This window comes from Lemur catta, chromosome 20, assembly GCF_020740605.2.
Source record: "Lemur catta isolate mLemCat1 chromosome 20, mLemCat1.pri, whole genome shotgun sequence".
Taxonomy (NCBI): Eukaryota; Metazoa; Chordata; class Mammalia; order Primates; family Lemuridae; genus Lemur; species Lemur catta.
In genome coordinates, this window is record NC_059147.1 from 17,809,447 (window position 1) to 17,829,151 (window position 19,705).

General features: G+C 44.0%; 1 protein-coding gene and 1 pseudogene across 1 annotated transcript; both read left to right on the forward strand.

Moving 5' to 3' along the window:
* Positions 1–178: 178 nt before the first annotated feature.
* On the forward strand, positions 179–19,453 carry TMEM231 (transmembrane protein 231). The gene is made up of 6 exons (XM_045533913.1): positions 179–407; positions 506–682; positions 12,640–12,761; positions 13,085–13,228; positions 15,522–15,603; positions 17,607–19,453. The coding sequence occupies exons 1-6, from the start codon at positions 269–271 to the stop codon at positions 17,774–17,776; spliced, it is 834 nt and encodes a 277-aa protein (XP_045389869.1). The 5' UTR covers positions 179–268; the 3' UTR covers positions 17,777–19,453.
* LOC123625420 lies at positions 8,245–11,856 on the forward strand (annotated as a pseudogene).
* Positions 19,454–19,705: the final 252 nt, after the last annotated feature.

The following is a 19,705-nucleotide window of genomic DNA, read 5'->3' on the forward strand; positions in this document are numbered from 1 at the left end:
CTACGACTCAGGTCCACGGAAACATCCTATTACATGACCACTCAGCCTTCAAGGAGACGCGCGCATTAAGCGAGGGCCTCGGTCCACTGGCGCGCGCCGCCGCCTTAGCCCCGCCCCGCCAAAGCTCCCGTCCTTGCGATTGGTCCCTTTGCCTGCGCCGCCGGTTGCCGTGGAGACCACGGCGATGGCAACCAACCGAAGCCAAAGTTGCCCGTACGTCTCGAGTCGCTGAGGGGCCCGGCGGGCGGGCTGGCTGCGCGCGGCGCTCATGGCGCTCCACGAGCTCTTCTCCCACCCGGTCGAGCGCGGCTACCGCGCGGGGCTCTGCTCCAAAGCCGCGCTCTTCCTGCTGCTGGCCGCCGCGCTCACCTACATCCCGCCGCTGCTGGTGGCCTTCCGGAGCCACGGTGAGCCCGCCGCGGCCGGCGCGCCCCACAGCTCCCCGCGGCCCGCTCGGCCCGGGCCGGCCGTCCTGACCGCGTCCCCACCGCCCTCCTTGACTCAGGCTTTTGGCTGAAGCGGAGCAGCTACGAGGAGCAGCCGACCGTGCGCTTCCAGCACCAGGCGCTGCTCGTGGCCCTGCTGGGACCCGAGCGCAGCGGGGTCCTCGCCTGGAGCACGTTTCCCGCCTTCAACCGGCTGCAGGGGGATCGCCTGCGCGTCCCGCTCGTGTCGGTGCGTGGTTCCCGCCCGGGGCGGAGCGGGGGCGGGGGGTGGTGGAGCGCGGCGAGCGGCCCGGCCGGGGAGCGCGGACCCTGAGGCCTCCGGCCCCGCGGAGGCTGTGGACACGGGCTCTCTGGCCTGCGCATGCGCTTAATGTCCCGGGAGTAGACGTGTTGTTTTAGTCCCCTTCGCCCAGGCGTTCACACCCCGGGAAAGTTAGCCTTGCTGTCCGCGTGTGTGTCCCGACAGAGTCCGGGAGTCTGGGGACGGCCTGCCCCTGCCCCGCCTCGCGTCCGTGGTTCTGGCCTCACGGAAGGGGGTTACGAGAAGTCCCTTGAGGAGCCTTGGAGGCCGAGCGCTGTCCAAGTCGACACCCCCGACCGTGTCGCTGCGTTTCTACATCCCGACCCTGGAGAACAGGAAAGGGCGGACATTTTCGTGCAGAGTTGACCCCTGGAACCGAGGCGCTGCCGGGTTAAGCGACCTCCAGGGTGTGCTCTGGCCGAGACGCGCCTCCCTGGGCTGCTCTCATTAGATGCTGGGCCACCCTGCGGCTGCCCGGGATGAAAGTGAGGCATTTCGCCGTCTGAAATTTAGTATTCGGTTCAGGATAAGCGAGTGCTTCCTTTACAGCCAGTCACCCCTCTGCACTCATTTTCTGAAAACATTTATTTCAGAAGTTCTGATTTTCCGTTTTCCAGAATTGAATCTCTTCAGACATCGCTGAGATGATTGGCCTACATGACAAACTTGTGTAGCTGGAAAAAAAAAATCAGACTTTTCCCCAACAACTAAATAAAATACAACATTTAAAAATCTGATTGGGACCGGGCGTGGTGGCCCATGCCTGTAATCCTAGCACTCTGGGAGGCCGAGGCAGGAGGATCGCTTGAGCCCAGGAGTTTGAGGTTGCTGTGAGCTAGGCTGACACCACAGCACTCTTGCCTGGGCAACAGAGTGAGACTCTGTCTCAAAAAAAAAAAAAAAAAATCTGATCATATGAATAACCACGAGCAAAATATTATTCAGGTTATTTTTCTCTCAGTACTTTTAAAATTTTCTTATTTTTTCTGATTACAAAAATACATGCTCATTATGAGATACTGGAGTTGTAGGTATACATAATGACAGCAAAATAAAGGCTCAGTTTGGTACATGGATCAATACTTGATCAACCTTATTCTTTTTGAGGCCTGCAAAGCATTTCATGATATAGGACGACTGTAATGTATTTGAATAGTTCCCTGTTGGTGGATATTTGATTTGCTTTGACTTTTTCACTATTAGGGGTAATATTTCAATGAACAAGATTTTGACTAAATTTTATGCTTTCAAACATCAAATTGTGAGGAACTGGAATAGAAGCTGTTCGTTGAAATTGTAAAAAGTACATAGAAAACTAAGCAAGCAAATAAAATAATCATTAGCCACCAGAAAATAAAAAGTAAGAAAAAGTGAGAAAGGAAATGTAATCAGAGTTGTGAATAGGATTTGAATAGTTTTAATTATGTGAACATATTATATTGTCTGATTGAAATGAAAGTTTAACTTTATTGAGGGGATGAGAATGATGTGCCTGTATTTTATAGGGGCTGAGAATTAGGGGAGAAAATGCTAAATCTTCATCTTTCCTTGTGAGAAGTGAAGAGAGAATGCCTAATACTGAGAAATTGAGAAGTACCAATGCAAATATTATTTAAAGATATGGAGATACATTTCTAAATTATCAAGTAAATGAGATAAAAATATTTGCCATGGAACTTGGATGCTTTCTGTAGCATCATTGAATTCTTTGATTCTTTAAATGGTCCCACCTTTTAAATTGATTTTAAAAATAGAACTGGAATAGAAGACACATGTCTTTCAGTTGTTACTATTTATTATTACATGCTGCCTATTTTTAGTCTCATTTGAGAATATAATGCCTCTGGAGAAGATTGACTAGATGAGAGGCCTCTGTCAAGATTGACCTAACTTTACACTGTATACCCACTTGTGCTTCTTGTGTTCCATGTTCGTATATTTCTTTTCCAAAAGTGAAAGCAATAGAGTTTTTGTTTTTTGTTTCATTTCAAACCCAAAATATTAACTTGTTAGTTTTACTTTAGCATTCTGTGTCGTGAATTTTTGGTAGAAGTTTTTTTGTTTGTTTGTATTATATATTCCTTTCTATCCTCTCTGGTTATTTGAATCTAAGAAATATTATAATAATGAAAACAAGAATATAACATTAGGTTTTATTCATTGGTTCTTTTTACTTGCTCATTCACCTCAAGTAGGGGACTCCCCAGTTGGACTGGTGGTTAGCCTCTTATCTCTGTAACCAGAAACTACTCTCTCCAGAGCACTGCACTCGCCTCCCCCTGCTTTTGGTGTGTGGGTTCCAAGTAAAGACTACCTCCTACTTTTTTTTTTTTTTTTGAGACAGAGTCTCACTCTCTTGCCTGGGCTAGAGTAGAGTGCCATGGCATCAGCCTAGCTCACAGCAACCTCAAACTTCTGGGCTCAAGCAATCCTCCTGCCTCAGCCTCCTGAGTAGCTGAGACTACAGGCATGTGCCACCATCCCTGGCTAATTTTTTCTATATATATTTTTAGTTGTCCATATGATTCCTTTCTTTCTTTTTTTTTTTTTTTTTTGTAGAGACGGGCGGGGAGTGGGGGTCTCACTCTTGCTCAGGCTGGTCTCCAACTCCTGAGCTCAAACGATCCACCCGCCTTGGCCTCCCAGAGTGCTAGGATTACAGCCATGAGCCACCGCGCCAGGCCTACCTCCTACTTTTATGATGCCCAGACCATTAATTCTCTTTAATATTGCATAATTTTAAACTGTTCAGTAAAGCACAAAACAGAAGCTCCCCTTTCTTAGTCGTTTCCGCCCCCCCCTTCATTCTAGACCAATAGCTCTAAGTAATTTATGACCTTATCATCTTCAGTCTTCCTCAGTAAATGATTTGCTTCCTTCCTGGCTGAACTCTTGGCTTGGGAATTGTTTAAAATCATGAGATACCAAAACATGAATTGAATACACAATGGAGGAAAAGACCTCAACTGCAATCCAAAAGACACTTGGGTCCAACATTTATCAAAATTACAAATCCATGTGCCTTTGCTGCTGCTTCTAGTAAGGTATCCTAAGGTTTGTACACACATGTGAAATGGCATATGTAAAACTTTGCTCCTTGCAGCCTTGTAACAGCAAATATGGCAAACAACCTACAAATCAATAGGAGACTCGGAGAAATTGTGAGATATCTGCCCAGTGGAATGTTACATAGCTATTCTTTTGTAATGAGGTGTATCTGCAGATGCTGATGTGGAACCATCTTCAAGAGAAATTGATGCTATAAAAAAGATAAATTGTGTGTAGTATGCTTCCATTTTGTATGAAAATAATAGAAAACAATAACAAAAAGACTGTATGTATACACACACACATATTATTTTTTTCCCTTTGGATATCTCTGGAAGGCTACAAAAGAAAATGACATTAATTCCCTCTAGGGAGAGACATAATTGGCTGAAATTAGGGTAGGAAAGAAACTTCTTTACTATATAGCCTTTTGTAACTTTTTAATTTTGTACCAATAACTAATATAATACATATTTAAGACTTTTAAATGTAACTGACAACAGTTTTGAAAGGAAAAAGTTAGAAAGTGCCCATTTAAAAAAAATAAAAAGTAATAAAAATATTAAAGAAAGTAAGTACATAAAATGGTACAGCCACTTTGGAAAACCATTTGGCAGTTCATCAAAAAATTAAACATAAAGTTACCATATAACCCAGCATTTCCACTCCTACATGTATACCCAAGAGAATTGAAGACATAAATCTACACAAAAACCTGTACACAAATGTTCATAGCAGCAGTATTCATAATAGCAAAAGAATCTGAATAACTCAAGTGTCCTACAACAGTTGAGTGGGTAAACAAAGTGTGATATGTCAATACAGTGGAATATTATTCAGCCTTAAAAAGAAATGTAGTTAAGGTATGTGCTACAATACGAATGAACCCTAAAAACATTATGCTAGCTGAAAGAATCCAGCCGCAAACCAGTGCATATACTATTTTCCATTTATGTGAAATGTCCAGAACAGGCAAATCTATTGACACAGAAAGTTGATGAGGGGCTGCCGGGGCTTGTGCAAGGGGATGGGGAGATAAGTGGGAAGTGACTGCTATGGATATGGGGTCTCTTTTGGGGATGATACAAACGTTCTGAAATTGGCATTAGATAGTAGTGATGGTTGCATAACTTTGCATATACTAAAATTTGCTGAATAGTATTATTTGAAAGGGTGGATTTTATAGCATGTGAATCCCATTACAATATGCAAAAATGCATATAAGAGATGGCCCGGTGATATCCATACAAGCCATAGTAGTAAATATTATTGATTTACTATGCCTCAGGCATATAATAAGCATTTTATCATTATGCTTTTAAATGTCCTTTACATCAGCAATCCCTAACCTTTTTGGCACCAGGGACTGGTTTCACGGAAGACAATTTTTCCACGGATTGGGGTGTATTGGGGAGCTCACCAGCCCCAGAGTTGTGAATTGGAGGACCACAGCTTTACATAGTACTTGGCCTATAATAATCTCTTGGGAAGTGTTAGCTATTAAGTTTCTAAAACTGTATTATGTCCTTAATGCCTGTGGCAACCCTGTGAGGTGGAGGTCATACACCTTTTAAAGATGAAGAGACAGACTCAGAGAAATGGTATAATTTGCCTTAGCTTTCAACTGAACAGAGTCTGGATTGGAACTCAGTGCTTCCGGTGCCACAGCTTAAAATCTTAACCCTTATTGTAAGAAAATACTTTTGTTTTCTAATTCTGAACATAAAGCCAAAGTAGCGTCAACCTGTCCGGGAAATTGTCCTTGAAACAAAGGAAGCAGTGGTTTGGGATCAAGTTTTAAACAAACGCTGGGAGGTGGCTACGCTGTTGCTAATTTGGAGAAATACTGCAGAAGTCACAAATGGCCTTGCTTCTGCTTTGGTCGGCTTACCTTTGACAGCGTCTCTGAAGTCCCTGTGTTTTTAATGCTTTAAAAGTCTATTTTGTTGTTTTTCACAAGGGAAGAAGAAAACAGAGTGACCTTTTCCCTCAGTGAGCCTGATGTGGCTCTTTAAGGCATGTGTGGACCCAGAGAATATGGGAGCTGACGGCTATAGAAGGATACCAGAGCACGAGTGGAGAGTACCTTGTGCCTAAGACACCTGTTTTTTTTCTCATCTCTGAAATCAGAGCACGTTGTCTTGTGTTAGCTGTGGGCCAGGAGGCAGGCTTGGTGTCGTTCTCACTGTAGACAAAAGTGCCACCATCAAAACCATGTGAGACAGGGTCTCACATGTTGCTCAGGTTGGACTCAAACTGCTGGGCTCAGTTGATCCTTCTGCCCTGGACTATAGGCATGCGTCACCCTGCCTGGCAATAAAACATTGTTGTAGCCCCTGAGAATCAAATAGAGAACCTACCAGGGGAAGTTCAAGAAGCATTTACAAATAAGAAAGGTCTACATAATTTGAAAGCTTGCTTTTAACACCAGTGGGTGTTAATTTCTTATATGGATTGTTCTTTTAAATGGTATATCACCAACACGCCTGATGGTACAAAGGACAAAATTGCATGGAAAAGTATGGACATCATTGACTAAGTTAAGGTGTTATTCAAAAGAATGAGGTTGTAAAGAAGTTTTAAGAATCCTAGAACAATTTATTTTGCTCATAATAAGTGGTTAGAAAACATTGTGTCATAGTTTAATTGGGAGTATTTTTCCATTCTTACTGGTATATGAAATAACAGTTGATTTTATATTCGATGGTGTCTTAGATCATTAAAAACAGGTAGCAAGGATTTGATGAGTCTAGGCACCATCAAGTAGGAGTCCCTACTTTGATGGACATCCTAAGACTGATGCCAAAGTATATTTTCAACATAAAGAGAAAAAATGGAGCACCCAGTGATGACAAGTGTATGGTGAAGTGGACACTGGTATAACCCAGGAAATTAACCTTTAGTACAGGAGTCTGACTCGAAAGAATGAAAGGTATGAAAACAAGACAGGAACCAAACAAAATTCAAACAAACCATCAGATACTGTGGAATCCCTACTGGGAAAAATATTGTAAGTCAAGAGACTGGAAACAATGGCACATCTTAAATTCACAGCAGCTGGGACAGTCAGGTGTGCTGGTTATGACGCGTTGTGCCAGCTACCAACCTTCCCCCCTGCTCCGCTTCCTGATGCTGGTGCTGATGCTGGAAACCACCTGCTCCTCTGCCTGCTGGCTCCTTGTTAGGTTCCGCCAGCAGGAGGCATGATGAGCCTTGTTCTAGGAGTGGGCAGAAACTGCAGCCAGTTGCCAGAGTGAAGAACCACAGGCAAGGTGACACAAACAGGGACAAGAAGCAAAGAGGGAGTAAGACCCTCTCTCTTTCCTCCAGCCCTACAGGTTCCCCTCCTCCCAACTCTGGAGGTCCTGGCACCAGCTGGGCAGTGCTCCTTCTTGAGGTCTGAGTCCCAGCTCCTTGGGGCCTCTGTCTCCTTCAAGCCTCTAGATTCTAATAATCCCAACCCCTTCCCTCTCTCCTCTAGGGCTGGGTGTGGGAGCTGCTCCCTGCGGTTACTTGCTCTGTGTTCTGCAGCGTTCCCTTTGTGCCTCATCAGTCCTCTAATACCATTGGGACCGATTACTCCCTGTATTAAATTCTCCCTATATTAAAAAAACTGTTGTAGATTTTGTTTTCCTGATGGGACCCTGATTGATACAGGTGGACTGAAGTGCATTTTTCTGTCTAATACATTAATGTTGATTTCCTTTATATCTGTAAAAGGTTATCTTCCTTTAACCACCCAAAATCTTGGAAATTAGGGTTCTCATCAGGAGCTCTGAATGAAGAGCCAGCAAACCAGGGTTCTAGTCCTAGTTTTGTCATTGGTTTTCATACACTCTCTCAGCCTCAATTTATCTGTCTTTATACAGGGCAGGATACTACCTGTCTTTCTCCTGTGATATGCGGAGCGATCAGATCAGACAATCAGTGGATGTAAAAATTGTTCCAAATTGTACATAGACCTCATACAAATAAGGTAGTGGTGTGATTCGTGAATTTGCTTAGCCAGGCACCAATTGGATTTTAGATATTGACCTAGAATTTGTGTTAAAGAAGTAGTAGCTCTTTGAATGCCTTCCTTTATAGCTGTTGTACATGTATTAAGCTTACTTTGAACTAGACAGAATTAAATGATTGATTTCATCAGTGAACCAAGTGGTAACATGCCAACCTTGACTGCCCGTGGGGTGAGAGTCTGGCTTGGTGATGGGTCCTTTGTGGGAGATGTACCGTTTGCATTGTCAGTTCTCTGTGGCTCTCTTGTCCCTCACTCTGCCCAGTGGCACCAGCCCTGCAGGCACCCAGTGTACATAGTGGGTCTGGCTCACTCTTCCCCCGGCACTCCTGTGCCTCATCACCTCAATTCATTCAGGTTTTCAACAAGTCAGGTTCAGCCCAGGAAAAAGGATTTTTTTTCCTCTGGAGGGTGAACATTTATGGCATCCATTTCCCAAATCTGGTAACATGGCAAAAAATGCCATTCTTATTAAAGCCAATGGAGAACTAATGGCCCTAAAATCTTAGTCCTACAAAAGATGTGGTGACCTTAGTAGCTAGTCACCCTTCCACGGTAAACCTGCCTGGTAAGCAGCTCTTGCCAAAAACCTTCAGTGAGTCCAATGTCAACTTTGCCCTGTATGTGGTAATTGGTATGCCCCAGAGACCTGCGGCATCACATACTGTCGTGCTAGGACAGCCACACACCCCCAACGCTCACCTTGTCTCTTAGAACTAGCCTTCTGACTCTGTACCTTGGTTTGCCAGGAAATGCAACAGGAAAGGAGTGAAGAATGGCAAGGGCCTGCAGCACTTCTCCATGAAGGTCTGCAAGAAGGTGCAGCGGAAAAGAACCAATTCTTGTAACAAAGTGGCAGATGAGTTGGTCACAGAGTTCAGTGCTGCCACTAACCATATTTTATCAAATGAGTCAGCTTGTGCCCAGAAAAACATAAGATGACGAATTTAGGATGCCTTAAATGTGCTAATGGCCATGAACATGATCTCCAAGCAGAAGGGAATCAAATGGATTGATCTGCCCACCAGCTTGGTTCAGGAGTGTCAGAATTTAGAGGCGGAGAAACAGAGAAGACTTCAAAGAATAAAAGAACAGGCCAGGCGAGGTGGCTCATGCCTGTAATCCTAGCACTCAGGGAGGCCAAGGTGGGAGGATCACTTGAGGTCAGGAGTTCAAGACCAGCCTGAGCAAGAGCAAGACCCCATCTCTACTAAAAAATAGAAAGAAATTAACCGGACAGCTAAAAATATGTATAGAAAATATTAGCAGGGCGTGGTGGCACATGCCTGTAGTCCCAGCTACTCAGGAGGTTGAGGCAAGAGGATCACTTGAGCCCAAGAGTTTGAGGTCGCTGTGAGCTAAGCTGATGCCACAGCACTCTAGCCCTGGGCAACAGGGTGAGACTCTGTCTCAAAAAGAAAAAAAGAATAAAAGAGGAACAGTCTCAACTTCAAGGACTTATTCTCCAGGAAATTGCCTTCAAGAGCCTGGTGCAGAGAAACCACCAGGTGGAGCAGCACGCCAGCCGGCCACCCCCACCCAACCTGATCATCCACCCACCCTTTTGTCATTATCAACACCAGCAAGAACGTCATCACTGACTGCAGCATTTCCAACAACTTTGAGTATTTAATTTTTACAACACATTTGCAATCCACAATGACATAGAAGTGCTAAAGCAGATGGGTATGGCTTTCGGCCTGAAGTCACAGGAGCTGCTCCCCTGAAGACCTTAAAATGACAAGAATCTTGGTACTAAAATGTCTGGAACTGTATGTGACAGAATGGATCAGGGATCAATTGGTGGTGTATTCCTCATTACGATGACAGGTTCCACATCCAACAGCACGAGGCTTTCTACCAGCGACCTGACCAGTAGTGCACAGCAGCTATAAGCTCCATGTGTCTCAGTACAGTGGCTCCAGGGTGGGCACCCTGGTGTCCTAGGTGAGGGAGGACAGCGACAACAATGTCAATGAACATGACGAGGAAGACAGATGTCCTTGGCCTGTAGGCTCCCTCTCTCCCTTCAAATTCAGCTTCAGGAAAAAATTGTCTAGGGAAGAGAAACTTTTTTTTCATGTGGCGTTTTCTCTTTTTGGCCTACTCCCAAGAAGATCTTAGTAAGCTATTATATTTAGATATGCATCTCTGATAAGGAAGGGTCGTTTCCTGTAAGATTTTAGGACTTGATGTAGATGTGTATTTTGATACTACTGTGCTGGCCCAGAACATATATTTACTTTTTAGATTTTGTGTTTTTATTTTCTTTTCTGCTTTTTTAGTTAAGTGTACATTTTTGCCCCTTTAACAATTCTTGCTGAGTTTGCTAAATAAATTGTACTTCATCCACATCAATAAAAATAAAATGCTGTCTTGTTATGGACAATGAAAAAGAAAAGATCCAGTTGTACCAAATATTTTCTGTAAACATTTCTATTAAATTCCACACTCATCTTTCTCTGATTTTAGCCTTCTTCATTTTTCTTTATGGCACTTAGCACTTTGATATTGTTGCATGTTTATTTGTAAATTGATTTATTTTTTGCCTTCTCTGCTGGTAATGTAAGTTCTGTTACAATGGGGACTTTGTTTATTTTGTTTACTTTCATATTCCTACCATGTGAAATACGGCCTGGCACAAAGCAGGACCTCAAAAAGTACTTGACAGATTAGTGAGCCAATTTAACAAGTAGACACTCTTTGTGATGCTCTGCCAGATCTCTCCTCTCTGTGAACTTGAAGTATGCACACAACCAAATATACAGACTTATATCCTTGACATTGCCTTTTTGCAAGAAGATTTCTCCTACCCACATCTTTTCTTTGAATTATTTTTGAAAGTCTGGACACTTTAGTACTAGAAAGAGGACAAGATTTGAAGGCAAAGACTTGATCTCAAATCTTTTGTTCACCATTTGATAAATGCCCTAACCTCCCTGCACTTTGATGTTCTCACTTATGCAATGGGGATAACACTTGTTCTGCCTACCTAAGGCTTACATTTATTGTAAAGAAAAAATGAAATGAATTTGTCTCCCTCCCACACTGTGTCGTTTTCTGAATACTGGAAATTCTCTCCTGGTCAATATCTTCTCTCAAGAGGATAATTGAAAAGATCCTCTAAATATCCAGAAGGCTCGGATCCATTACACAGAGTTAACATTGTGTTCCAAGTCTTCCCAGATACCAACTGAAGAAAGTTCACAGGAAGACAAGGCCTCCTCTCTCCTAGTCATAATTCCTAGTATATAATTGCCTGAGAAACTTGATCATCAGTCCTGGTAGTGGATACCCCACCTCTCTACCTGGGAAGCTGATGGAACAGGACAGAGAGAATAGTGTCCAACAGAAGGAGGAGGAGGGTAGGTTTCTGTAACACACAGCCTAGGATAAGGACATTATTGTCTGGGGGGAAAGAAATGATTGAAGGGTTCTGAAAACTGAGATTTCTTCATCCCCAATGAACTTATTAGCCTGAAACAGAACAAAAAAGTCTCTTCCTCACGTAATGGCAATGGTGGAAAGCAAAATGAACCCGTGGATGGGGGATTCAGGTGGGAAAGCAGCTATACCATGGTAGAGTCCTATGGGAACCTACGGTGAAAAAGGATCAGTTGTAGAACAAGATCCAGGGTTGTGTGGAGGAATCATGTCAGCAGTGATCACATTTCAGTGGCTGTCCTTTCCTGCTAGTCATTTCATATGCCTACATACGCTGTCGCTGTACGCTGCCTAAGCTGTAGTTTGTCTTTTTCCATCCTCAGATCTATGCCTGGTTTCCTTACTTTCCTGTCCACAATTTATGAAATATCTGTGGTTTACTGCTTTGCCGATTTTACTTAGCTTCCTTTTTCATTTTATTGATTGGTACTAAAAGATGCACAAGGCTTTAAAGTCCTGACATGAATGATGGATGAGGTCCAACGTCAAGAATCTGCAGCAAAGACACTGTGGTTTAAGAATGTATAAATAGAGCTTGGTGATTTTCTGTTGAGTTTGGGGAATGCACAATGATTAGAATTAGTTTTTTTCTGTTTTAAAAAGTTCCCCATGGCCGGGCGCGGTGGCTCACGCCTGTAATCCTAGCTCTGGGAGGCCGAGGCGGGTGGATCGCTCGAGCTCAGGAGTTCGAGACCAGCCTGAGCAAGAGTGAGACCCCGTCTCTACCAAAAAAAATAGAAAGAAATTATCTGGCCAACTAAAATATATATACAAAAAAAAATTAGCCGGGCATGGTGGCTCATGCCTGTAGTCCCAGCTACTCGGGAGGCTGAGGCAGTAGGATCGCTTAAGCCCAGGAGTCTGAGGTTGCTGTGAGCTAGGCTGATGCCACGGCACTCACTCTAGCCCGGGCAACAAAGTGAGACTCTGTCTCAAAAAAATAAAAAAAATAAAAAAAATAAAAAGTTCCCTTACAAAGAAGTAGAAGACAATTGTATGTGCCATTTAAATTTTCTGTACAAATCCAAGCATCTTTATAACAAAGAAAGAAAGAAAACACTAGTACAAACAAACCAGATCAAATGAGACCACTGAAAGAGATAAATGTTATCCAGATGTTTGTTGTTATTGCCAATTTAAGTTCACATTCATTTTGACCAGTGATCATTTGAGAGGTAAAAATATGAAGTTCAGGGGCCACGCATAGTCTTTTTCCCCAATAATCATGCAATTACACTTGTTTATGTTTCTTTCTCCTGGTGAAGGAAATAATGCCTATGTATGGCAGAACAATGGTTCATTGAGTATGCACAGAAGTGATGTGGATTCTTCCCAGACCTATTAAGGACCAGGACCACTGGCCCTCTGTGTTCCCGAGATGAGAGAAGAAGACAGGAACCAGGATGGGAAAAGGGACAGGCTGCATTTTAAACTGGAGCTTCCCCTGCAGTCTACGGAGCATGTTCTTGGTGTGCAGCTCATCCTGATGTTCTCCTACCAACTGCAGGTGAGTCAGGCCCTTAGGGAGGCCGTCCTCTCCCTTTGTCTTTTAACAGAATAGAGCCCTCCTTCTGATTGCTAGGAAGACCCACACTGTCGCAGACTCTCCTGGGGTGTAGTGTGGGATTTCACTTAGCCCAGTCGAATGTTTTCCACTGGGGTCATATTAATTTACATGGGCTATCAGCAGCTCAGAGGGTTCTGGGCAGAGGCTTCCTGCATGGCTACACCAGGGCTTGTCAGGCTTCAGCCAAGACTGGTGACTCCTAGAGCCCAGAGACCTTCATGTCTGTCGGCAGTTGGTATTGTCTCTCCTTGTGCCGATTTCAGAGGATGTCGACGTTTGTGATGCAGAGCATGGCGTTTCTCCAGTCCTCCTTTGCCGTTCCCGGGTCCCAGTTACACGTGAATGGAGACCTGAGGCTGCAGCAGAGGCAGCCGCTAAGCTATGGTGGCCTAGATGTGCAATACAACGTAAGGATGCTTCTTGTTGTCCAGCTTCTTTGTTTCTTTATGTCACTGTTTATCAAGTTCTTTGGAGAGGGGAATAAAAGGCAGAAACAGCATTTCTCTGTAAGTGGCTCAGAAGAGGGCTTCTGAGGAATTCTTGCCATGAATTCTTTCAAAATATGGAGACGGTACACCTGTATTTACTCCTAGAAGGAAAGAGAAAATAATCTATTTTTGTCACAGAACTAAATTGTTTTCTGCTTTTAGGGAAACAACACACACACACACTGTCTTCCATACGCACGTGATTATTCCAAGTGATGGTGTAAAATGATGATGTAAAAGATTTCACAAATAATACCAGTTAGCCTGAGCAACGTAGGAAGACCTGTCTTTACAAAAATAAAAAAAAATTATCCAGGCATGGTGACATACCCCTGTAGTCCTAGCCACTCAGGAGGCTGAGGCAAGAGGATCCCATTAACCCAGGAATTTGAGGTTGCAGTGAGCTATGACTGTGCCACTGTACTCTAGCCTGGGCAACAGAGTGAAACCCTGATCAAAATAATCATAATAATGATATTTTATTGAACAGGTAACACACAAGCCCTGAATGAAGTGGTTTACATGTATCATCTCATTTCATCATCAGAGCAATCTCTGATTTGCCTACACTTGTCATTTCCCCACTCTCCAGCCACAGATCCTATCACTGTCCCCCTGGCTCCATTCCAGCCACCCTGGCCTTTTGCTCTCTCTCCAACCCAGGGAGCACCTCCCACCTCAGTGCTTTTGTGCTTGCTGTTCCCTCTGCCAGGGATCCACATTGCTTATTGGACCCTTCCATTCATGTCCCTGTTGCAGTGTCCCTGAGCACAGTCCTTCCGTGACCCTTCTTTCTAAAAAGCGTTCCCCTCCCTCCATCTTCCCTCACCCAGACTGACTTTTCCTACCACTGCCTGACATACTAAAGGTATGTTTTTGGTTTATTTGTTGTCTCCCTCAGCACTAACAGCGCTGCCATCTTGTATACCATCACCCCAGTGCCTAAAACAGTGCCTGGCACTTGGTAAGCTCTTAGAGAGATTTTTTTCAAAGAATGAACTCTCATGTTGCCAGAACGAAATGGGGGCTCACAGGGATTAATTAACTTTCCCAAAGACCAAAAGCTTCAGAGTAGCAGCCAGCAACTGTTCCTCTTGAGTCCAGAAGGCATGCATCCAATCACTTGTTCCAAACCTTTATTTTACCACAAGAGGGACCATATAATTTGGGCCAAGCTACTTTTGAAAGTGAAGGAGGGGCCGGGTGCAGTGGCTCACGCCTGTAATCCTAGCACTCTGGGAGGCCGAGGCGGGTGGATTGTGCAAGGTCAGCAGTTTGAGACGAGCCTGAGCAAGAGCAAGACCCCGTCTCTACTAAAAATAGAAAGAAATTATATGGACAGCTAAAAATATATAGAGAGAGAAAAATTAGCCGGGCATGGTGGTGCATGCCTGTGGTCCCAGGTACTCGGGAGGCTGAGGCAGGAGGATCACTTGAGCCCAGGAGTTTGAGGTTGCTGTGAGCTAGGCTGACACCATGGCACTCTAGCCCGGGCAACAGAGTGAGACTCTGTCTCAAAAAAAAAAAAGAAAGTGAAAGAGGGATGTTATCAGTTATTACAGCCATAAACCAGGACTGTTTCATATAAACTGGGATTTATGGCCACCCTAGCTCCAATCCCTGTAAGTTATAAAGTGAGGGGGACCATAAGAATAAACTTAATATGGCACTTTTTATTGTATACACATATAAAATGTGTAAACTCATCGTTGCTACTTTTATTTATATTTCAGATTAATAGGAATATGATATTATAGGACAAGAAATCATTTCCTTCTTTAAGGGATCATATGCTTACTATTTGCATTTTATCTATCTCCATTTCTACATTTAAAAGAAATAAGTTAGCATTTAGAGAAGGTTAAGGAAATGACAAAGCAGTTGGAAACACAGTTTAGTACAAAAATTAAAGGAACTATTTCTCCCATTGGAATGGAAAGGGGTACTTTATACATAGTTTTAAAACGTGGGAAAGGTAGATATTGACCCTTGTTTCCATCCCCACAGAAGGAAAGACTGAGAGTAAAGGGACTTAAATTGTCACAGGAGAGTTTATTTGTCCTTGAAGAAAAGTTCACTGCTCGTGGAACAGGCCACCAAGATGAAGAGGGTGGTCTGTGGCCGCAGCCTGGGTGGGCAGGAGGGTAGACAGAGGAGAGAAGGGAGGAGAAGCCTCTTCGGTGCTCACACCACGTCCTCCTGCCGTGTCCAGGTGTCCGTGACCAACGGGAGCAGCCCTTTTGCCCGTGACTATGACCTCACCCACATTGTTGCTGCCTACCAGGAAAGAAATGGTGAGTCGGGGGTTGGGGACTTTCAGCCACGGCCCAAGGACTTTCCAGGTTTGTGGGGGCAACGGAGACAAAAAGAACTGGAACCCTTGTCGTGATCAAAATGTCAGAACCAGCAAATGCTCGGTGATGGGAGCAGACAGACTACCCAGGATCTGTCCCTTCTGTCCTGATCTCTAGACCTGCCACAGCCCTCCCCCACCCCTGGCTTGATGAGTTTCCTTTTGTAAAAATACAAGCCTACTTGAGTTTTCTGCCAGAGAGAAATGGAGAATGTGAGTGACTGAGCCACATCGGCAGTCCAGCAGGAGGACGGAAGTGCCCAAGCTTCCTACTGGAAGGCAGAGCAGAGCGTGTTCATTCCTTACAGCGCGAGGCTCTTGGGCCGTCATTGCTTGACTCAGCACATTTGTCTAGTCAATGGTCAGAGGTTTCTCCAAAGGCATCTAAAATGTTACTTGCACACCTGTAATCCTAGCACTCTGGGAGGCCAAGGTGGAAGAATCACTTGAGTTCAGAAGTTCGAGACCAGCCAGAGCAAGAGCAAGACCCTGTCTCTACTAAAAATAGAAAAAGTTAGCAGGCAACTAAAAATAGAAACAAAAAAATTAGCCAGGCATGGTGATGAGTGCCTGTAGTCCCAGCTACTCGGGAAGCTGAGGGAGGACGATCTCTTGAGCCCAGGAGTTTGAAGTTGCTGTGAGCGAGGCTGACACCAGGGCACTGTAGGGAGACTGTGTCTCAAAAAGAAAAACAAATAGGTGTTACTTGGCAACCAGACAACATGGATAGTATACACAGACATTTCAGGAGGGGGAGGACTGCAATTCCAGTGTTGTTTACTGATTTTATGTAATACGCTAACAGCATTATTGCAATAATAGAGGAAATTTTACAACAAAACTAAAAACACTAACCAACAAATCAACATTTTCTTCTTTATTCTTTTCATCCTTTATTCTTATGTGGATTTTTTACTACAGGTATTATCATGGTGTAGAATCACTTTGGGATCCAAATTATTTATTTATTTTTTGAGAGAAGGTCTCACTCTGTTGCCTGGGCTAGAGTACAGTGCTGTCATCCCAGCTCACTGAAATCTCAAGCTCCTGGGCTCAAGCAATCCTCCCACCTCAGCATTCCCAGTAGCTGGGACTATAGGGGTGTACCACCACACCCAGTAATTTTTAAATTTTTTATAGAGACAGGGTCTCACTGTCCCTATATGCTGGTGTCAAACTCCTGGCCTCAAGCAGCCCTCCCATCTTATATTCCCAAAGTGCTAGGGTAATAGGTTTGAGCCACCGTGCCCACCCTCGATTATTTGACATATTTTAACATAACTATTTTGATAAACATTTTAACAAATAATGTATAAACAACTTTACACATGCTATTTCTCTATACTTTTGAATAACTTCTTTCCGTTCCAAAGTGCAGAATATCTTGCAAGAATAAAGGAGTATTTGTGCCCCTCAATATTTTTAACTAAAGGACCATCCTTCTCCTAGATTAATGGTTAATGATTGTATTGCAGTTACCACCATCCGGAATGACCCCAACACCATCCTACTGGTCAGCAGGGCCCATGAAGCTCCATTCCTGACACCATCATTCAATACCCTATAGAAGTTAATTTATATACATTCTGTTAAACAGTGATAGCTCAATTTCCAAAAAGAAAGGAGAATTCCTCAGTTGTCCGAAGTAGGACTAGATGTGGGAAGCCTTAGATTGGAAATTGGTACAGTGTTACAACACCACACAAATGACTGTATCTGTCTGCTGTTTATACAGGAAAAAAATTCATTTCCTGTTCATAATTCCTAGCAATTCTTTGAAGTCAGAATCATCCATATTTATTGTCTTAATAATCTTTTATTGTCCCTTTTTTCTTAAGGGTATTTGAAACATTCTTGCCATTTCCTGCCTGACCTAAACCTTGATTTATTTTGACTTACAACATGTGGTGTGTGACTCCTTAACTGTCTGTACTTATCAACCAGGATTCTGGGAGATGATAAAGTTCACCTGGGTCCAGTATGTCAGTATCCTGCTCATCTTCCTCTGGGTGTTTGAAAGAATCAAGATATTCATGTTTCAACATCAGGTGGTGACCACAATCCTTGCAAATGCAATGCCCTGTGGAGAAGTGTATAAGGAACACTTACCCTAAGAAGATCATTTCTGAAGACTCAGCAGGAACAAGGCTACCTCACTGTTGTCTTCTGAGAATTGCCATCTTACAATATTTCTGCAGGAGCCCAGTGGACACCTGTGGGCTTCAGTGTTTTTTCCCTGAGACACAAAAACAGTTCTTCCCAATTTTGCTCTGCACAAATTCCATGTGTTCTAAGTACCTACAAAGCCATCAGGAAGTAATTTATAGAAAGGTCTGAGGGGTCCTCGGAGCCATAATTTGCCTTTGGTTTTGTTTTTTTTTTTCCTGCCTTAGCCTTGAATTTCAGGAGAAAATTATGGTTAGTTCAGACATGTTGGAAAGAGTCCCATCTCTGCTCAAGCAAAGACTTTTCCTCTCTGGAACTGAGAAACACAGCGTGTATTTCTTCTCCCTGTTGTGAACCACTTTTTACTCTTTTCAAGGTTCTTGTGACAAATATGTAAATCACTAGCGCTTTCCACTCCTGGGATTCTCTGTTTCCCACTCAGAGCTTTGCTTTCCACAACTGAGGTCTTTAACTGGAGCTGTGGAGGGACTGGGCACAAGTATTAGGGCCACTCAAGCTTACTCATGCGGGTGAGTGACTGAAGGGCCCTGGGACCATCCACCTGCCCTCGCTCTAACAGTCATCTGTCATCAGCTGGGCTGAACAGCCCTCTATCCCTGCCCTACTGTGGCTGTCGTTGCCCTGCCTTTTGCCCTGTGTCTGTGCCCCTGGAATGGCAGGCTGAAGTCGCAAGTGCTGTTTCACTAGGAACCCCCTTCAGCAGCGATGGGGGAAGTAGGACTGTAACAACAGGTTCTCTCTGGCCCTCACCCAGCAGCCTGGACACTTGCCACTGCTCCTCCTTGACAGCCTCCCCCTAACTGAAAAGGACAGGGTGACAGAGGAGTTGTTGGTATTGGCTCCCACTGCCTGACAACCACAAGTTTATCTGCAGGGCTAGTGGGAAGCCCAGAGACTTGTATTTCCCTTGTCTAAGGATCAGGTTGCCCATCAGAGTGGACAGCTTTGGGAGAGAGACAAGAAGCAGTGAGGGAGTAAAGAGGATGCTACCCTGGGCAGTCCCGTCCAGCCCGGCCGTTAGGAGAATGACAAGCAGTCCAGCCAGATTACCCTCGTGGCCACGCAAGTGTCTGCAGGAGCTGGCACTCAGAGACAGAGTGTTCAGCCCCATTCTCCTCCTGAGGACACGTGCAGTCTCCCCCAAGGACAGAGGGACCTTCTTTGTAATCTCAAGGATGTCGTTGACACTGGAAGGACATAGCCCCTGTGATCCGTGGTTCATGCCCATTCAGAAACACAGTGTGTGCCTCAGTTTACCTTGGAGATCAGTTCTTATTTCCAAAGCACCTTTTCTTTCAGGCTGACCAAAATAAGAGTTTTGGATAGAAAGCTATTTTGAAGTATTCAAGGACAAAAATTCCCTGACATTGACACCACATATACACATGCCTTTTCCCCTAGAACTGTTTATACGCTTAAATTTTCTTTCTGTGATTTAAATGAAAAATGGTTTGTGGTTTAAATCCCCAAAAGGTAATGAGATATGGAATGGCTAAAGATATGTATAAACATGGCTTTGTATTTTATTAAATTATCTAATGCAAAATGTGTATAAAGAAACCATGATGTTTTGTAAATGTCTAATTAAAATGTTCAGAATGGGAGGTTTCATGTTGCTTTTCAAAAGGGAAGGATTTGGAGGGGGGGAAAAATGGGGAGGGCAGAGTCTGCGCACACTTCTCCAAGTTACTCACCAGCAGCCTTGCTTTGCCAAGGCTCTGCCCAAAGACCGTGGAGTTTTTGTTAGCTCTTTGGCAAACATCCTCTGGCCCAACCCCAAGTAAATGAGTTTTCAGTGGAGTCTACATGCCATGTGGAAGACAGGCTGGAAAATTACAAGCGTGTCTGGTGAATAT

Coding starts and splice junctions, on each gene's coding strand:
- TMEM231 (XM_045533913.1), top strand. CDS start 269: ATGGCGCTCCACGAGCTCTTCTCCCACCCGGTCGAGCGCGGCTACCGC. Junction 683..12,639: donor CCCGCTCGTGTCGGTGCGTG/GTTCCCGCCCGG, acceptor CCGAGATGAGAG/AAGAAGACAGGAACCAGGAT. Junction 13,229..15,521: donor GCCTAGATGTGCAATACAAC/GTAAGGATGCTT, acceptor TGCCGTGTCCAG/GTGTCCGTGACCAACGGGAG.